This window comes from Acipenser ruthenus, chromosome 12 (assembly GCF_902713425.1).
Source record: "Acipenser ruthenus chromosome 12, fAciRut3.2 maternal haplotype, whole genome shotgun sequence".
Lineage (NCBI taxonomy): Eukaryota > Metazoa > Chordata > Actinopteri > Acipenseriformes > Acipenseridae > Acipenser > Acipenser ruthenus.
In genome coordinates, this window is record NC_081200.1 from 28,281,195 (window position 1) to 28,303,147 (window position 21,953).

The window sequence follows — 21,953 nt, forward strand, 5'->3', positions numbered from 1 at the left end:
ATGTCTGTAATAAAAAAAATGTTTTTTTCTTAATAATTTCTCTGAGCTGTGTATATTTAAAATTCAAATTCAAAACTGTCACTTGTTTACAGTTTTCTGCCTTGTCTACATGTGACAGACTGCGTTACTCTGACGTTAACATGAAACCAAAAGGACTTCCTTTATCTTGTGGTTTATACTGAAGCCTGAATTAACTTGCCTCTTTTCTACAGTCATACCCCTGGGTATAAATATAAGGCAGTGATGGGATGAGCTCTCAAACACAAAAGAACAGCAGAGTAAGGAGAACCAACCCGTGAACTTATTGTACCTTCATAAATACAAGGATGCCCAAGCTGTATTTCTCTAAGATTTTGTTCAGCCAGCTGAAGGATGATAACTCCAAAAACAGTGAGAAAAAGAAAACAAAAAATGTGTAAGTACTGTACTGGTATGATATTAGATGTATGATGTTAAACAAACTATTTTTGGTATACTTTCAGATTGTGTTAAATGTGTTTAAAAAAAGGAGGCCTTGTGAAATGCAAAACAATCTCAATATTACACATAGTTATGAAAAAAAAAGTTTTAAAAAATGAAGTCAGCAGTATTTGAACAATATGTATAGCTTGTCAGGGGATTAAGTGGAATGGGGATCATAAAGGATTTATTAATATAAATACACTGAATTTGGTCCTTAAAAGAGTGAGAACAATATCTCAAAACTGAAGGTCTCTAAATTGAAAAGGACTGCTCTTAATGGTGAGCTAGTCTTTACATGAAGTTGGTCATTACAAAGAGCGTTTGCTTAAAATTGGTGAGATGGATCACAAGGCTATATGAGCAAGCTGGTGTTCATACTGCTGAAGATGTCTCTGCATTCCTTATAAACACTGGCCAAGGAGAATCACAGACTCGCTTTCCCAATTAATGGACCTAAATGAACGTAATCTGAATGTGATAACGGCTGCATACGAGTCAGACATGCTTCCTTCTGCAATATGTTTTTACTTGAAACATGAACTAGACAGTTATAAGCCGTCATAGGGCAATGCATAGCAATTTACAGTGTGGCAGTACATTATATAAAACAACAGTATAGGCATTTGTCCTTTGTTGCATAAAAATGCTTGAAAAATGAGTGTACAGGGTTAAAGTTTACAATTCACCCCAACATGGTCCTGTACATTATTCACATACTGTGGACATTAGGACTGGTATTAAACGAAAGCAATATTGATATTTTTAATTATTCTCTTCAAGTAAGCCCAGTCATTTGGAGAAAAATACTCCTGCAAAATACTGTGCATTGAACTAAACATTTCCCCTTTCCTCTTCTGCAGCGGAAAGGATCAGAAAGGCTGTGTCCAGTCTATTGTGGTGAACTCAGATAGTCCACTTGCAAAGCCTTCCAAGTGAGTATAGCCTATTTCTTACAAACAAATAACGTCATCTATGCTACCACAATAGCTATATAACATATGCATTCACAAAAGCCAATTAGGATATGACTCAGACTGGTATCTAAGCCAGCTTCACTTAAATCTGGCCTATATAAGGACAACATTTCAGTGAAGTTTTTTCCCCCCCACTGACAGACAAAAAAACAGTTTTCATAGAAAGGAGAGCAGTATTTACTTATTAAGTCAAACCTGGATTTTCTATTGTCAATCATACTATTTTTTATTAGGCGATTTGAAATGTAACAGAAGTGTAAAATATTGGGCATGATATGATGCTGCATAGTCCGAGATCATTTCCCAGCACTGATTGCCCTTATCAACAAAAAGCCAACTTTGTTATTTATTTGAGTCATTAGAGTTAACAGTAGATATAGTTTTGGGGGGTAATTTTTCTTCTGCATTTGATTTTCATTTCCAACAGGGGGTGCACTGTAAGTGAGAAATATGGTGTTGATGTGGGTTTCACAGATTTTTTTGCTGTTGTTATGTGGATGCGTGTGTGACATTAAATATATACAAAACTTATAATATGTATGTATTTCCTTTTGTAGATCCTGTAATGAAAAACAGACTCTTCCTCAGTCTTTGGAAAAACTGCTTGCAGATAAATGTAAGCAGTGAGTTTATTGTCTTTAATAATTTCTGTCCGTTACACAATTTCTGGATGATAACAAGTAGCAGGGATAGAAATACAATAACATATAAACAAAAACAAAAATAATTAGAAATATGAATGATCACTGTTTTATATTGTGACTGTAATACATTGTGACAGTTCAGGAAAGTGTGTTAAGGAATAGTTAACTGATCATTCTGGGGGCTGCAGGATTGCAGGTCAGTTACCTGGGGCTGGAGGGAGGTCTTGGGGTAGGTACATAATTGAATACTGTAATGACAAGATATTAACAAAATATATGCCTTTTTTAGGTGGTCTTGCTGCATTCAGAGCGTTCCTACGGTCAGAGTTCAGTGAGGAGAACATTGAGTTCTGGATGGCCTGTGAGGACTACAAGAAGGACACGTCTCCAGCGAATCTGTCGTCCAAAGCTAAAGAGATTTACGAAGAATTTGTTCAGTCACAGGCTCAAAAGGAGGTTAGCATGCTCATTCTAAATAGTGACTAATTGCCTTAATTTGAGAAAAAGAAGGAATGGTATAATAAAATATAGCATTGGGATTGATGTATTTAAAGTGGCTTAAATCACAACAGTGTGTTTAATGTAGAACAATTCTATGTAGTAGTATACTCATAACGTAGCTACTATGTAACTATTGTGTAATTATAGTGTAAATAATGCCATTTAAAAGTGCTGCAGAAAAATAAGTATAGGGCTAGACATGGACTTTTTTATACAGCTATCTGAGCTAGATCTGATAAACTAAACTCACTCTTTAAGAGCGTAACTCTTAGCGTAATTGCTGACCAATTTCTAACCGCTTTTTTTATGATCAATGTGCTGCTCACATTTAAAACAGAGGAAATGTGATAACCACTGTGATTGATTTCTGAGAAATCATACATATCTCAGAAATTAATGAATGACTGAGCACTCCTAGTGTTAAGAAAAAGTTGAACATGAAATAATGAAATCATCCTGTAAAAAATATATATTGCATCGACTGGTAACACAACATTGTAATGACACTTGTGTAATTACTTGTACTACAAGTGTTACCTGTTATTACCAATACATTTTATTACAATGTAACTACAATGTAACTGATCCCAGTATAATTACTCATTATCAGAAAAACTCCAAAACATCTGTATCCTAGTGTCATTTATTTGAGCTTAAACAAAATCAACTAGAGGTAAAATAAGAATATGTTTTTATTTGCAGATCAACATTGACCATCACACCAGAGAGTCTATTAAAAAGGCCATTCAAGAGCCCAGCCTTTCCTGCTTTGATGAAGCCCAGAAACAAGTTTTCAGTCTAATGGAAAATGACTCCTGCTCCAGGTTCCTGAAATCTGAAATATATCTAAATCATGCGAATACCCCAAAGACGTGATTATGGTGGATGAGAAGAAACATAGAAAGGGCATGGAAATCCAGATCTAAATCTACTGTCATTCTCAATCACTCACACAAGAGTGGGCTGGCCGACGGAAATAAATAAGAGAACACCTTATGTAGAATGGACTCTCCCAAAGGGAGACAGAGACAACTGAAAGACTGTGCAGGATATGACTAATTCCTTACTTCTTAATATCATGTTAAAAGAACAAATGCATTTTCTTACGTGTGAGAAGTTGTGTGAAATGGAGACTCTAGTACAGCTGAGTTTGTGTAGGAATGTATGAAGAGTGTTGTATTAACTGTGAAGAGACTGTTCAAGGAAATAGATGTTGGAGGTTATCTGTACCAGTTATGAGAACACTGGGCAGCTCTTTATGCCAGATTGCAAATTGCACCATTTTTTGTGAAACCAAAATTAGGCACAGCTTTTAATGCTAACAGGAAATAAAAACTCCCAAATGTATTGTTACTAGATAGCTTTTTCTTTCACAAAGTCTTACCCAAAGAGTCAGTAAGAAGTGTTTGATTAATGTGAAACATGTTAAGTAATCGAAGTAAATAAGCTTACATATTTATTTTTGTTATCAAATCAGATCCACAGTAAATATTTGCAAAAGTTATACTGATATGTTGTCTTGTTTTGTTGTCTTTATCAATACTATCAAAAGCTATGTAACTTGTTGATTTAAAAAGCTGTTCTAATTAAAATCACTTAAGTGTTATAAATCACTTGCAAGCTTGTTATCTTCATGCATGACAGTCTGTTCGTAACATTTGTATCATAGCCAAAAAGTTAATTAAAAAAGGCGGTCCATAAATTATTTCCAAAAATAAATGTTTTTCCCTGTTCTGGTTGACAAAGAACATAAGAACATAAGAAAAGTGTGAGAATGAGAAAAGGACATTCCACCCATCAAGGCTCATCCCTTGTTAGCACACCCTTTTCCTTTACTAGGCAGAACTAATTTAAAAACACAGAATCTAGTTTTTTTTAAATGTTCCCAGTGTTTTAGCTCCAATTATTTCACCTGGTAGGCTATTCCATGCATTTATAACATGCATGTCAAAAAGTGTTTCCTACCTTCTGTTCTAAACTTACTTTTACTCAGCTTCCACTTATGCCCTCTTGATCTTCTCTGTGTGTTAAATGGTATTGTGATAATCAGTAGAGCCCTTTATTTTCTGTTATCAAGTTACTATTCATCTCCAGCCATCGATAGACTGATCAATAATCGTCTTCTGGAAGATTTGACATTTTTGAGACACAGCGGATAGTCTTGAATCTGCTATCATCACACTTTCAAGCACATTTCAGTTCATGGTCAGCACTACTATACATCATATCATGATGGGGTTTATTCAGTTGATCTAAACGGTGGTGATTCGAAATGCTTCAGTCATTTAAATCATGAAAAGAATGAGACGTTGATCCGTATACTTTATAAAGGTCTACAGTATGTGAGTCTCTTAAGTGTGTTTTATGTTGTTTAAAGTAAAAAACACCAGGTTTAGGTCGAAGTTTCATATTTAAACATTGGCAGCATTTAGAACTATTTTAAAAGAACATTGATATGTGATGTTAAGAATGTTTTGCTTTTATAGTTTTTATTTACAACAATCCACTGTAGTTCAGTGTGCAAATTCTGCTTACACTGCTTACGGTCGATAGTTTCTTTTACAAACTCCCTCAAATTACGTCACCATGCCGAGTGCCCTTCCTCGCTTCACACAACAAAGCAAAATGCCTGACAACAGAAAATGAATTACAAAATATATTACAAAAGAAAGATTCTGCAAACACTAAAAATCGGGCAGTTCCCGAAATGCCCGGGCAGTTCGCGAAGTGCCTAGCTACGGTGGGCAGTTGCTGAATCAGCATTGAATTTTATGTCATTTCGGCATCTGCCCGGCCAGTTCGTCAACTGCCCACAGTCACCCGGGCTGATGGCGAAGAAAGATTTTTAACAGATACAGTATACTACTACTAAATGTTTATTTAAATAACTTAAATATTTTCTGACAATGCTAGTTTAGAGCAATTGTACTCAACAAAATATCAGTGCACAAGGTTATTTTCATTGTGGGTTAGATATAGAGGTTAGCGTAATTGAGGGGCAAAAACGAGTCCAGGATAAAATGTATTCTTATTGCAGCAATGCAGTATAGATCTCTGTGCAGAGTTTCGTTGAATGAGAGATCATTCAATATCAGCAAGAGACTAATAATCACACTTTAAATGTGTAAAAGCCACCCAGTTAAATATAGTTACCTGAAACTCAGGAAGAACACAGTGCCAAACAACTCATTTATCACAGCAATATTAATCGTATTTTGGGAATACAACTGGAATAGAGAGGAAGTGCTGCACGAATGAATGAAAGAATTCACCTGTGAAGTTTGACCAGGATGCGGCTTCATGGAAATTAAAGTTTAAAAGCATCATGTGGTAACTGAGTTTCCGTATCTTTGCCTGCTTTATGATCTCTCATTCAAACAAAGCAACTGCACTGAGATCTGTATGCATTACTGCAATAAGAATACAATAAAACATTGCTGCATTTTATTCTGACCCCCCCCCCCCCCCCCACCCCGTATCTAATCCATGATATAACCTGTGGATTGATATTTTGTTGAGTTCTGTTGCTCTAAACTGCGTTGTCAGAAAGTATTTAAGTGGTGCGCTTTTGCCAGAGGTAATTCACTTTCTATTAGTAGTATACTGTATCTGTTAAAAATCAGCCCAGCTCCTATAATAGACCATAGAATGAATGAACTGTCTATGGGAATTGAAAGCTTTCAAAGGAGTAAAATTGAAACAGAACATTGTAGTACATATTTGTGTCTTTCAAGGTGAACAGGTGAACTCTAATTAAAACCAGGCCACAAAAGAGGTTTATATTGCGTGTGGCGGTGTTGGTATCCCAAAGTAATAGTTATTAAGTTCTCATACTTTAAACCTTTACAAAAAGAGTTAAATATCTTGTAAATCGATGCCTGTGTTCTCCGCCCAATGCCTCTAGGTGCCAAACCCTAACCTTTAAACATCTGCTTCCTTAATCTCACTGTATTGGACTCACTTTGGACGATGTAACCTCTCAACAGATAGAGTTGCTGTTTATTGTTTTTTTTTTTTTTTAGCAGATCTTTTTTTCCACATGAAGAAATACACAACTATATTATTCAAAAACATACAAGTTAAAAAAAATTAAGTACATGAAATTCTTACGGTTTTTGCAACATCAAAATGGGAAAACATAATTACTGCATAATGAAGTTGTATTCAAAAAGAAAACCAGACATTGAAAAATAACCATAGTATAATTTTTATACTATACTTATATTTTCATTGTCTATACCTTTTTGGCCTTTTTTTTATGCAGTCAAGACCAACCAGTGGCATAACAATTAAAAAGTTAATTATAATTAAAAAATATACATTTCTGTGCTCCTGTGTCCTCAGATAACCAATCGGGATGTAATCATGGTTTATGGCTGTAATGCACGTTTACATGAGAGATAACAATGTCACAACAAGTGTGTTATGAAATAAAAGAAAACAAGATAAAAACAAAAAATGTAGTTTAATCAGTATTGTTAACTTTTTGCACCCCCTTAAAGCATGTTTTTTAAAGATATCGGTAGGACAGTTTACAAGTTATAGTCTTATCACTTAGTGACTACATTTGGAGATTGTGTTTAAAAAGACTGCTATTCCCTTAAGGTAATTGTGACAGGATAGCTTGGGTGGTGATGTCAGGCCAGGAAGTACGCAGACAACAGAGCTGAGGGTAGAGAACCGCTGTGGCGCATTTATTTCAAATTAAACACAAACAAACAGCTCAAGGGCCAAAACAAACAAAACACAAAATAAAACAACACTAAATCCAACAAGTATTGTGCTGGTTTTAAAGCCAGCACAAGTAGCAATTGTTTTCTTTTCAGTTATTTTTTTCTTTACTTCCTCTTACTCCTTTTCTCTACTCCGCAACACTCCACCCAGAACAAGAAAAGTTGCAGGCTCATATACTATATAATACTATGGAGACCATCTCCAGACTAGCAATAAATGAATCAATGAATTAATCTGGAGACGGTCACCTTCTGCACGAGTTTTGTAGATGGACTTCCTGCCAAACAATAACAAAAGATGGCTTGTTTAACTAAACACAAAATACATTTAAATCCTAACACATTCACCCTAAAATAAAACAATATATTTTAAATCATAATACAATAAATGCAACACTTGTATTTACCTGCCCCCTCTAAATTAAGTGCAGGGCTTTTCCTCTGCTCTGCCACAGTAATATACATAGAGGCCTTTAAAATTTGACTAAATTCTTGTTCCAGCTACACTTAAAATCTTATTTTCTTATAACATATGAAATGGGGGTATATTCAATTAAGAAATACAGCACACTGTTATTCCTTTGCTATTTGGCCTTTTCAATCAAATTTACACAACTTTGAAACACATCAGTGCATTTCCAAAAGTGCCAAAGCAATATAAAACTATACAATGAAAACATATCAGCTCTTTGAAAAGGTTTATTTAATGTCACTATAGAATGGGGAAATATTGTGAATGTTGTATTTTTTATTGAATCCACTTGCTGTGATACTGGTTAAAACTGCATTTTTACTGGCTAAAACAGGAAAACACTTGCTATCATTTGACTTTAGTGTTTGTGGTCTTAGGACTGTTCCGAATGTACAGGGACTCTCTTGTTTTCTAACCACATTTGCATTTTTCGGTTAACGTGTTCCTTTTTAGTGAGGTTGCACTGTGAAGCCCACACACACTTTAAAAACAAAATTTCTCATGTGATAATCAACTCAGAGACAAATTACAATGAGCACTCATGATCTCTTCCCATTTTTTATTGCAAATCTACAGTTCCGTTGCACTTTGGCCATTGTATGTTGCTGCTTTCCATTCCATAACCAAACCTTATGAAAGTGTAGTCATGCTCTAGAAATGACTACTACCTGTACTGAAAGGGTAACATCACAGTTACTTTTTACTCTGGAAGAAATTCCACCATTTCCAGCACCTGATCTAGCCTGTCTGAGCTGGTACTTTGGTTTTCAGCTTGTAAAAATAATTAATACTGGCTGAAGAGAGCTGGTTAAGATTGTTGAAAAGAAAGAAAGAAAAAAAACAGCCAGTTTAAAATCATTTGTCTGTATATTTCTAAAGCTGATCAATTATTTTCTACACTTTAAAAAAAAACTGATTGCTGTAAACCTTTTTTTTATATACCTGCTGGGTATTGAACTCAGAAAATATTTGTTCCAATTAATGTTCCTGGCCACCACAATTTGCTGCTTTCAGTAGGGTAATGTTTCAACAGTATTTCAAAATGTTTCCATTTGAATGAATGATTTAGCACATAAGATCTTTTATTTAGCGGAATGTTCATTTTAGTGCAGACTGAGCTCTCAATAACAAGTCTGTGTTAAACACCACTAGAAATGGGAAAGGTCACTATTTGCTTATCTTTTTTTCATTTGGATGCTTTTGCACGTGTTGCATGGTTTGCATGCCTCAATCATCATCTATGGTTTTGAATGTAAGCATATGTTCTCACGTCATCACCACCACAAAAAAATAGAACACTTCCTCTTTTCTGTGGTATCTAGAGCTGGTCATGCCTCATACCACTGCAGGGGTGGTGTGTACATAAAAGGAAGCTTGATGATAGGAGTCAGATAGTTTTAGTATGAAAAGCAGCCTATGCTGACGCTCTGGACTAAAACCAGTATACCCAAGATGCCAGAATTAATGTTTCCTCAGACAGCACCAGAACCACTGAAGGAATCAGACTCTAAGAATATGCAAATGGGGGACAAAAGAAAACCAAAGACTGTGTAAGTTTATATTAGATTAGAGGATTAATTATAAACTATGTATGATCCTTTTTTCCTGCTGTACCAAGGTAGAATGTTAAAACAGTGAAAAACTAAATATACAGTATAAGCCAAATACTGAGTTGTATCATTGCTGGCAGATAATGACTTTTAGTTTAAGTAAACATATTAAAAAGGGATGTATTTAATCCCCTTCCAGCACCAATGTACAGCACAGTCTATCTATGCATTCATATGTATACATTTTGTCTAGTCTTATGGTCTTATGGTTATTTGGTGTACATATTGAATCACAGTATCACCTAAAATTTCTAATGCAATTGGTCTCTATCCATTTAAATTGAATCATCAGGCCTATTACGCAGTAGATGTTGCATCTTTGTGGGGCATTTCATGATTGGATCCGGTATCTCATAATTGTATCTATATTTTTTTCTTTAGGGGTAAAAATCTAATGTGCCGCCTTCAGTCCATATTTCCAAGCTCCAGTTCCAATGCTGAAGCCTCAAAACCCTCAAAGTAAGTATTTTCTATAGATGTGCACAGTATGACATATTTAGTATATTTTGTTAGTATGTATTTTGCTATGTCTTTAACTAATGGAATTTAACCTTTTTTTTTTTTGACAGACTTACTACAGAGGAAGCCTTGCTCTGGTCTCAGTCGTTGGAAAAACTGCTAGAATCTAAATGTAAGCATTGTTTGAATGCTATACTAATTGTAAAACATTCATTGTTCATATAAATAATCAATATGCACTAAAAACATGTAAAGGAATAAGAAAGGATAATTAATAAAGCATACAAAAATATGGGAAGTCGTTTCTTTTAATGAAATGTATACATGTATATTGTAAATGTGTAATAATAAAACTAATTAAAATGACTAATATTGGTTTAATAATGATGAAGAACATGCTATAAAATGTATATAAATATTTTTTTAGGTTCCATATATATATATATATATATATATATATATATATATATATATATATATATGGATAGATAGATAAATAAATTATTGCAAAGCAAAACCCTGACCAATTTATGTATTAATTTTAATTTTTTGTAGATGGCATGGCTACATTTCGAGCTTTTCTCAGATCTGAGTTCAGTGATGAGAACATTGAATTCTGGCTGACTTGCGAGGACTTTAAGAAAGTGAAGTCTTCTCGACTGTCTAGCAAGGCTAAGAAGATTTACGAGCATTACATACGGGCCGAGGCACCCAAGGAGGTATGTTTATACTCATTCATCAAAAGGACTTATATGGGAATACTGTTACCTCTTAGAAAAGCAATTTTTCTGTAATGTTGATGAATTACTAACTGTAATAATGTTCCTCTTATTGAACAATGGTAATTACAGGGTAACAGGAAGTTCAGGGTAGATCAGGCAGTGCAGGAAAAATGAAACTCTAGTCATGCTTCATATGACTTATGTTATGATTATTTACAACCAGTGTTTGCATTAGTAATGAACATTGAAAAATGTTAAAGGCAGGTTTTAATTATTTGTAATTATAATATGTAGCAATTTAAAAGAAAAGATGAATGTTATCACCCTGTGAACTTCATTTGGTATGACAGGGCAGGACTCCATGGCACAGGTCATGTCCATGTAAAAATACACTTATTCCACTAGTAGTTACCATTTAGTTACCCAGTTATTACCATGTTATTACACACTTAAAAATCTAAAATGATTCCCCTAACTGATGCTGTGTTTACATCCCATAGCACATACTGATAATAAACAACTCTAACGTTTGTATTATTATTTTACAGATAAATATTGACCATCATACAAGAGAAACCGTCAAAGCCAATGTTCAAAACCCAACTATCCATTGCTTTGATGATGCCCAGAAAATAGTCTACGGGCTCATGGAAAGAGACTCTTACCCGAGGTTTCTGAGATCGGACATTTACCAAACCCTTTCAGGCAAACTGCAGCCTGGTTCAGTAAACGGGTGAAGAAGGTTAGCAATAACATGGACTTAGCAGTATGTTTACTGACTAGGATCGAGAGATTGGGACCCAAGAAGTCCTTCGTGCCATAAAGTGCTGGAGCTTGCAAAATAGTTCTGAAGAGTTGCAGAATGCATCCTGCAGAACATAGATGACTGGACCCTTCCTAAGATCAGTGAAGGCGGATTACGAAGGAGCAGTGAACAGTTATCTAGAAATCTGTTCCAGAGCAGTGTCATAGCAGAGTTGCCACAGATAAGATATGGACAATATACTGTTTAGGTAACATTCTAGTGAGATGTTGACATCAGAGTTAATGTGCACTGTTTTTATTGGGGTCTAACAGTAGGATTTGCTGCAAGTAATCTTGTGATCTCTTCCATTTAGTGCTGGCTAGCTCTGCTACAGTATGTGTTCCATCTGATGTTGTTTATACCTGAATTAAATACTCACAGATGTGGTTTGTTATCAGAATCTGTTTCAAATGCATCCAAAATAAGAAACATCGGCCTATACCAAAATGTTCTACTATGTGTAAGTGAAATCTGTATGATTTTTTAAAAGAAAAACCAGTTACAAAACAAGAAGGTCATTTTCAAGAGACCTTAGCTGTTATTGGTCCTTCTCACAAAAATGGTGCATATTCCACTGTATGATAATAGGGGTCCTTAATGTCCTAACATGAAAGGTATGTAAATGTGCTATTTAAGGTCATGTGTTATGTATTATATATAGATATTGTATCGCTGTATCTGTATATTGTGTGTGTGTATATATATATATATATATATTGCATTGCAGACTCAGAATTATGTTACAATAAAATTACAATTCAGTATAACTTTTTCTTTTAAAATATATTAAAAAAAAAAACATTTAACTATGTGCCCTCTTTGTTTGAAAATACTAGATGCATGAGCAAAGGCAGTTTGCTGTAAAATGGGTTGAAACAAAAGGGGAATGACAGCGGGTCTTAACAAGTCAAAGCATTTGTATCCTAGTGCAAATGCTACTGCAAAATCAAGACAAAAGGGAATGAGCAACAATACTAAACAACTACGGACAACACATCCGGCGAGCAAGCTCAAGACAGGTGTACAAAGTGTTCCGCAGGCCATTTTATATAAAATTACATGTTTTTTTTTTTTTTTAACTACATAAATCAAAAGCTGTAGTGTATTGTAACATTGCTTACGTCAATGGAGCAATTTGATTGGTTGCAAAGGCTTTTAAGGTATATATTATTAATGCGAAATTACAGAAGAACGGCAACTAAAATGTAGTTTCTGTAATACAATTTAGTGGTCATTAGAATTTGCAATGTTTACCTTTTCCTACACTATGTTTAAAAACAAATTATTGCTTAATTTTAAAAAAAAACAACATTGTGTTGTTGCATATCAATAGTGTAGCGTGCATGGCGGAAGGCAGCAGTAGGGCTGTTAGGTGATGTAATCATACACAAAGACATAAGCCAATATAATATCCTTGCAAAAGAGCCGGTTCTTTTGTACAGCGGTATCGGCACTATACTTTAGTGCGAGAGGTCCCAGGCTTGCGCCCGCCCTCCGCCTGTGTGTGGATTGCCTCGCCCTGTTTGTTGCGCCGGCCTGCTTTAACCTCGCTACATTGGTGTCAGAAGTGGACGCAGGTACCCCGGCACGCACTCGTCGGACTGTAGCCTGGTGAGCAAGTCTGGGGCGAACTTGAGGCTGGCAGGGGAAAGTGTAGCATGCACGGTGGAAGGCAGCAGCAGGGCTATTAGGTGACATAATCACACACGAAGACATAAGCCAATATAAGCTCCTTGCAAAAGAGCTGGCTCTTTTGTACAGTGGTATCGGTGCTATGCTTTAGTGCGAGAGGTCCCGGGTTCGCGTACGCCCTCCACCTGTGTGTGGATTGCCTCGCCCTGTGTGATGCACCTGCCTGTGTTAACCTATTTCGCTACAATACATTAAGCAAAAACTACAGGGTGCATTGAGTGTAAATTACAGTCATGTTTTTTCTAATAACAAAGGAGACACTTGATGTACCTTGTGCTTTGCTGTGAATGGGAACTGTTGTGACATTTGGCTAATGAATTCCTCACAAAAATGTTCTGTATTTAAATAAAATATGACCTTGCAAGTGTTTGAACTTTTTTGTCAGGAAATGTCAAGCGATCAAAAGGTATTTTTTTGTTGTACGGGGATGAGAGTCACAGGGTCACTGGAAAAGTGAAACAACATGACCTGCACTTAAGTTCAAGTTTCAGGAACCACTTCTCTATTTTACATTAGCATGATTTCAGATATTTATACGGATAACATCCAAATCATGTGATCACTATTAGGAATAATACATTATTATAAAATGTGTATGTTGAATGTTTATGCTGAATGTATAACATGAATTATGTCAGTGGGGCTTACATAGATCTTTATACTGGTGTGATATTCAGTCTATACACATTTGAAGCAACAGCAAGATTACATGTATTCACTCAAGATAATTTTGTGTGTCCTCAGGGACGGCTTCGTAAATGAGGTGTTACATCACTACAACCCTATCCTGCTTACCAAACCTAAAAAATAAACATCATGCCATCCTGAGGAAGTCTTTATGGTCTGTAGTCAGTTTGTAACAAACAGCGCAACCCTTTCTTGGTGTGTCAGTTAAATTTGTTTAGGGATGAGGAGGGAGTGGGCAAGTTGGTCCTGTGGGCTAATTCACTAGCCTCTGAAGCCAATCGATGCTAGAGGCCTGATCCCCCTGGACAATTAAGGGCACATTTGAATTTGACATACAAACCATCCAAAATATTTAATAAAAACTAAACCAATTCACGGAAACCACCAAACCATGTCAGATCAGATTGCACAAGGGACAACGGAAATGGACTTTGAACCCACCCTGAACTGAATTGTGAAATGAGAAGTCTCACAGGTTTAATACAGTGTGAAATGCAGAAATTTATATCTGATTAAAGATATGTTTTGCAGATAAAATGAAATGATAGAGGCTTTTTCCACAGTAAAAATGACTGTTGTGGAGCTGCAGGATGCGCCCTATAGCCTGGAGGTCGACTGTTTGAGTCCAAGTTATTCCACTGCCGACCGTGGACGGGAGTTCCCAGGGGGTGGCGCACAGTTGGCCGAGCCAACTAAGGTGTCCTCGGCTCACCGCGCACCAGCGACCCCTGTAGAATGGCCGGGCACCTGCAGGCTTGCCTGTAAGGTGCCCAGAGCTGCGTTGTTCTCTGACGCTGTAGCTCTGTGTTGGCTGCATGGCAGGCCTGCAGAGTGAAAAGAAGTGGTCGGAGGACACGTTTTGGAGGACAGCGTGTGTTCGTATTCAGTGTTCCCAAGTTACCGCAGGGGTGATAGCGGTGAGCTAAGCCTAAAATACAATTGGATATTTCGGGAGAAAATCGGGGTAAAATTAATTGCCAACTACTAAATTTAAAAGAAATAAAGAAGTAAAAAACAACAACAAAAAAATAACTGTTGTTTTAGATTTTTCATTTTTATAGTTAAAATTTAGAAAATAAAAAACAAACAAATGGTTTATTATGTGGGTAAATATAGCAGAAATAAAATGGTGCCCTTTTCATTCATCTTGCTACGCTTCAACAAAATTGTAGTGGACTGTTCACTCAAACCCCATAATCTGACACATTTAAAATGAAATATCTGAAAAATGTCACAATAAAATAAATTTATTCATTCTCGTTAAATTCATTAGCATTGCATGATAGCACACTCTTGCAGCACAAAAATATTTTGGTGCTCTAAATGAATTGATGCAATAGTGGATTAATAACCAACAATATAATTGCACAGAATGTAACACCAAGACATCCTTTTTGAGAGATATCACTTTATTTTTCTTTAATAACTGTGCATAGGTTGAGGTTACATGAGGTGAAAACAGAGTATGTTGTAAAAAATTGGAAATCCTGCCGTTTACGATAAACGCTCATTATCACTTTCATCTTAAATACGTATATTTCAGTCATGTTAATAAATGATAATTCTGAGATTTAAGAGAAAAAAACATAGTGTTAAAAATCTTTAATTTCCTGATAAACAGCTGTGGGGTTTTCTACAGGATGCAGCAGTGTGCTACAGGAAACCGTAAGGTTTCTGTTTTCTTATAACACTGTGATTATAAGAAAAGAAGGTTGCTGTCAGGTCAAAGGGGGGATGATGGTCCTTGCTAATCTAATACCACTTATTTAATGACTATTTCAAAGCCAGGTGACTTTTGAACCCATGTTAATGGTGTATCTTAGGGATTTCACTAATACAAGTCTTTAAAATAGTCAAATGTTACTCACATACTGGTACAAAGAAATGCTCAAATTCTATTCAAACTGGAATACCTAGCTTCCTAATTAGAAAATGTTTCAAGCAAACCGAAGCCTACAATTCTCTTGCAGTAGGGGGAATGTAGGCTGGTATAAGGAAAAGACACTGCATAACTGATACTACCATACTTTACCGTCAGCAGTTGTCTCTATTTATTACATTGGGTCAATAGTATATGATTGTATGATCCATACACTAAAGCCTAGTGAGCCCTTGGTGAAAACATCAGCTTTGCTTTTTCAGAGCCTGAAGATAAAAGTGTACCATTTGCCCCATAAAGTGAAATAGTGAGAAGTATAATATGTTGATGATATGCTTGCATACAAGCTAACCTATTAGGGATACACTTCAAAATACAGGCACATAAACTACAGTGATAAACGTATGTTCTATTATTTAATACATGTATCTACCTTGAAATTATATGATTGGAGATATTATTTTGGTAAATCCTTACAATCACAGAATTGTGTGCAACAGTGAAAACTACATGCTATTAATGGACGTGTATTTTGAAACGTTTCCTGTAGTGTCTTATTTTACCTTTTAAGGTAAAGTAACAATCTGACTTCAGTACATATTGCTTCAGCTTTATAATGACATTAGATGTCATTATACTTTCTACCTCATTGGGTAATCAAAACTCAAACTTTTTTTAACACGTGAACACTATTGCAAAATGGCAGATGTCAAGGGAAACTTAATTTAAAAGACTTAACATTACACACTACTGTGACACTGCTGTGACTTTTTAAATTTCAACCTCATTTTGTGCAGGACTAGTTTGGGACAAACAGGAAGTCTGCACTAAAATAGACATGGTTTTGTCTGCTCTGCCCACGGGGTATATTAAACCACCCACACCAAGGTTTTGACTAATCTACTGTCTAAAAAACTGTCTGTCTAATCTAATCCTTTTGCATGATCTGTTGCTTGGTCTTCCAACTGTGGAACATTTACAGCTGTTGACTGTACTAGACTGAGACCAATGATATACTGTTAGAAAACATAATTTGGCCTGATGACCTTTCAGTCTGCATCGCTTGCCTTCCTAAGGTGCTACATAAGCTGGAGGTTGTGTCAGCCAGATCGACACTCAGAAAAGGGAGCATGTTTGAACATCTGCTTCAGAATCTAATACATCATAATTAATCATATTTAATTCAATATGATTATCCTTTCACTTGCATGCCAGAGCACTCTGGCACTACAATAATAAACTGTTTATCGGCTCAATTAAAGGATATAAGTAGTCAGCAACATGTGGTGTATATAGGCTAAATGATTACAAAGATTTCAAAAAAGAAAAAATAAATGATTTTAATGGGACTCAGTGAAGAGACAAAAAAACAGACATCATTTTGTCTAATTAATTCAGCCAACTCTGATCTTGAAAGCCACCCACAACTAGTTACCCGAGGTGAGAGTTATAGGCTGTGCTGTTTAAAAGCAAAGACATGTGTGGGCTGTCAAGGTTGTTCTCATGACTGGTTGTGGCAAGGTGCCTGCCCTTTTTATTATCATTATTATTATTATTATTATTATTATTATTATTATTATTATTATTATTATTATTATGTATTTGTGTACGGACAGACGAAAGCCGTCCAACGTTATTGTTTATTATTTGTGGCCACTAAAAAATCGCCATTATTGTTATTTGGACGTGAGAATGTGGCTGGAGCCTTAATAAGGTAATTGTTTCGTCAATGGGTAGTTAAGGCTCCAACCACAGGATATAAAAGAGACTGCCTTGGCTCATTGCTGGAGAGGGTGTTAGAAGAATTAAGGAGAATAAGAGTGAATGCTACCAGCCAGAGAACAAGGTACTCATGTGCTTAAAATAAGTATAATTGTTAGTGCTTGTTTTACTTTGGCCAGAGTGCCTTTTTCTTTGTTTTGTGTGTTTTTTTGTTTAAACTGTTTATTTTTGTTATTTATTAAATACGAGCACAGCAGCGCCGTTTTGCCTGTACAACCTGTGTTGATGATTCATTTCCTGGTCTGATGTCACCACCGACACGCCACACAAAGTCATCAGTGACACTGGTATATCTATAGCTTTTTGACACATTAAACTGAGTACTGTAGAATTAACAACATTTTCTTTCCATTATAACAAGTTAGGGTAGAACAGTGCTAGGGAAACTTGGAAATAGGTACATTAATAAGCAAATAATATAAAAATGTGTTTGTGTATTCAGTTTTTAGAAAAGAGACACCGAGTACTGTCTGATTCACTTTAGCAATTTTCACAAATGGATTTCAATCATGACCATAATAATCACTCATTCTGATCAGTGTTGGGGCGCTCACAAGGAAAGCCAGTTGTTCTGAGTGATGTGCTGTACAGTACATTGAGAAATAAGTTGCGATCTCCCAACTATTTAGACCTTTGCTAAATTATTAAATAAACTGAAATGCGATATTTAGATGTTTGTTTAGCACTTAAACATAGATGTAGTGCCTTAATGATAATGAAATAAATTGAGAGCTTCTGATTAATAGTATTGCTTCCAAATGGGGTCTAACAAGTGCTAAGGATTGCATTGAGTCGAAGAAGAAGAAGAAGAAAAAGAAGAAGAAGAAGAAACATTTGTAAAAATGTCAAAAAATGTTAATGCTTATGTGACAGGATTGAAAGGAGTCCCTGTTGTAATTCACCCTCCCGACCACCAGCAGCGCTGTGTAGGGCTGACTGGTCAGGAGGCTGAACTCTGACCAGATCGGAAGTTCCGGGTCGGACGGCCATCTTGGCCCAAGGTGGAACCATGCGGCCGCTGAGTCCCATCATTGCAATCAGCTGTGCTGTGCTCGTCGATTGGTTGACGTGGGGCAGCATGCTTATTGCAGGGGCGGGACTCGGCAGTATTTAAGCAGCGTGGTTTTGCCAATTGGTCTCCATGTCCTGAACTGAAAACATGGAAGAGACGCTTTGGAAAACCCTGGTGGATTACCGTGGTGGAAAAAACCCAGGACTAGTCTTTATTCTGTGGAAGGGAGCCAAGAGACTGTGAGAGGAAGCACACTGCAGCAGCACGGAGAAACCCCGTGCTTCCTTTGGTGTTGTTTTTGTAACCGGACTGTTTTATTTTCGTTGTGTGTTAAAATAAAATCCTGCCCAGATACCATTGTTGGTACAGGGCTCCAGGACTAAACGTCACTTCCGGCTCCTGTGTGCTGTCATTTCTGGTCCTTCCCTAAGCTCCTTACATGGACTTACATGACCTTACATGTTAAATGGTGTATCTGTGTTTTTAATCTATGCAATTTTTTAGATTACAATAATAGGATGTGAACTAATATCACACAGTGACCATTTTTGGAAGAAAGCTATTGCTGACATCAAGGCTTGTAAAAACTACAGACTTCCTGAGGAACTGTGCAACTGTGTTTGTGTGTGTGCCACACCATAGGATCCTATTATTCCATCCTGTTTATACTGTATTTGAATGTGTTGTCATAATAACAGAAACATTTCTAAACTAATTTCAAACAGGACAAATCTAAATAACTATTTGAAAATGTGTTACAGACAAATGCTTCCGAAAGCGAAAGATCTTCTGGACGTAACTGAAGGCGTCTGTCTGGTTTTACTGTTATGATATCCAAACAATATTTGAAATCTGAGTAGAAAATCAATTTATGATAAACTGATCAATTTATGTTGTGGTTTCAACAGAGTAAAACTTCTAAGAAACTCTGGAAAATATCTAGATCTACAGTGAAATTACACTGGGCTTTCAACAAAATGTAAGCTCTACATTCAATAAATTAATAATACAGAACATTCTGTATTTAAAAGAAAACAATACCAGATGTGTTCTTATAACTAAATGCTGTGATATGTCACATTCATAAAATATACAAGTACTGCACTTCACGAAATACGTCCCTGGTTAAAAATAGACTTTTATTATAAATTAGTGTGGAATGCATCATGCATTAATGTCAACTACTTACAGTATGTTTGAATTCAAATGTATCTCAATAAGAAATCTGTCTCAACATTAAGAAACAGTTAGTAGCTTCATTTTAAAAAAGCAGACATACACAATATGTCAAAATATACAGTAGAAGCCATGGCTGGAGCCTGTGGTGTTTGTCTGTTTTTTTCCATACTTACAGTAATGTGGTGATGCGAATTGCAAATATAGTTTATAATAAAACCCTTTCAGGGCCATATTTGAATATTCCTTGTTGTTTCCATCCATACAACATTCAGCATTCAAATGAACTGATACCATAACCCCAAATTAGAGGCTGATATCTGCCTGTATATGTTTATTTATTCAAAACATCTTACAATAAGAGGACAGAGATGTATTGTAAAAGAAAATTAATGAAGGCTGTATAAGTGTGCAAGGTGTTGAGAATACTACAGCAGCAAACATGCAACAGTTGTTTTTGCCCACCCACCCACACCCCCCTCCTTTAAGCAGGAAAAAAATAGAAATTGATGGAGGGATATTTATTAACATAATGGGATATTAAACAACAAAAATGAAATATTATGAACATTTTGATGATATAAAAATGATCGTTCCCATTTGGACGGATTGTGTTTGATTGTCAGTATCTTGCTAAAAATGTGAAACTGAAAATTGGATTTGACTTCCTTATTACACATCTATCACTTTTATGTCTGAGCCATGTCTGAAGTTATATACCTGAGCAAAATTATTATTATTTTTTGTTTTGTTTTAGAGTAGCTAGAAGCTAGGAGCACATACAGTAACCACATAGGTTACACCATACTTCATTAATGAAGTGATAAACTGTGGTAAGATATAAAACAATATAATGTGTAATTAGAACTCATCACTTGATTACATATATCTTGACTTGGTATGCATCATTTTAACAAAATAAAGATTGAGTTTGTATTTAAATACTGTGTGCTTGAGTTTTTTGAGGTCCATGATTATTCTAATGTAATGTCCCCAACATCCTCAAATGCTGAGCATCTTAAACACTATGCAAAAGATCCAGGATCCTCTGTAGGGATCAGGATCTGTAACAACAGTGTTGTGGTATGCACTCTCATTATGGACTCTGACCCCTATCAGTGAGATGAGGCTAAAAGCCTTACATCCTGAAAAACTGTTTTCTTAAAAAACTTTATTTTGTGACTGTGGCAATGCGCCCCGCCCCTGTGTGCATTTGTGTGTTATGTGTTATATGTTGTATGTTGCGTGCGTGTGTAAATGTTGGTGTATAGATTGGTACACGGGATATAAACGGGTCTGTGTTTCACGTGTGATTTAAAAAGGTAGATTTGTATTTAGGCACGAGGAGGGCACAAATCACTTCACGTGCTGGTTAAATGTAATATGTGAGCACGGGGTTGCACAGAATTAATTCACGTGCTGGGATTCAAGTGAATAATTAATTGGTAATTGAATCCCAGCACAATAGTATATATAGACGCACATTTCATTCAGTCGGGGTTGGGTGTTCGAGAGTGGAGAACGGGAGAGAGAGAGAAGGAGAAATAAAGTAAAATAACGTAAAATAACGTAACGTAAAAATAGTGTTTTCACTCACCATGTTTGTTTGTTTGTCTGTGCATCCACCGTTTGTGTGTTAGTACGTTTTGTTTGTCCTTTTATTTTGGCGTGAAGTGCCGTGTCCTGTGTTTTTGTTGTTTCAAACCTTTTATTTTCTGTGCTGTTTTATTAAATGCTGAGCGAAACCATTCACTCAGCTCCACCAAACTCCAAATCTCTGTCTGTTTATTTCCTGCATCTGGTCTGACGCCACCCACTCCGGCCGTCTTTGTGACAGTGACACATGTCATTACACTACCTTTTGTTATGTATTCTTAACATTTATATGTGGCAGACCTGTTAATTATATCTCTTGTTTTATTAAGCAAACAATAGCCCAACATTTGTATTTGAAAATTGAGGCAACTGGTACGGGTATCCCTTGGTTTTCCTGGTGTTCACAGACCCAATTAGAACTATTCAGGGTCTGTGAAACCACTCCATAAATCATATTTGAACTGGTAATATTGTAACTTTTTTTTACCTCTACAAAATACCATAATTATTGTCACAGAATGACTTCAGACTGAATCATTCTCTGTCTAAAAACCTAAAATAGTTAAACATATTACATGTATACAATAAAATATTTTATGGATGCTAGAATTTTTCCATAATGTAATACTAGGCTCTATGATGAAAGGGAGTTAATCATTAACAAGGTAATGATCTCTTTGGTCTTGCTATATATGTAATCTTACCTGTACTTGCATCACAAGCTCAGCTTGCTGAAATGCTGTACAT

At 35.9% G+C, this 21,953-nt stretch overlaps 2 protein-coding genes across 2 annotated transcripts; both read left to right on the forward strand.

Annotated features, from left to right (window-relative positions):
• The first annotated feature begins 224 nt into the window (after window positions 1–224).
• LOC117416472 (regulator of G-protein signaling 21-like) lies at window positions 225–4,085 on the forward strand. Its single transcript, XM_034027561.3, has 5 exons — window positions 225–415; window positions 1,323–1,394; window positions 1,994–2,052; window positions 2,370–2,536; window positions 3,284–4,085. Exons 1-5 carry the CDS (start codon window positions 327–329, stop codon window positions 3,455–3,457), a joined length of 561 nt encoding a protein of 186 aa, XP_033883452.1. The 5' UTR covers window positions 225–326; the 3' UTR covers window positions 3,458–4,085.
• A 5,065-nt stretch (window positions 4,086–9,150) lies between these two features.
• LOC117416643 (regulator of G-protein signaling 21-like) lies at window positions 9,151–13,438 on the forward strand. Its single transcript, XM_034027933.3, has 5 exons — window positions 9,151–9,336; window positions 9,778–9,855; window positions 9,966–10,027; window positions 10,411–10,574; window positions 11,126–13,438. Exons 1-5 carry the CDS (start codon window positions 9,203–9,205, stop codon window positions 11,312–11,314), a joined length of 627 nt encoding a protein of 208 aa, XP_033883824.1. The 5' UTR covers window positions 9,151–9,202; the 3' UTR covers window positions 11,315–13,438.
• Window positions 13,439–21,953: the final 8,515 nt, after the last annotated feature.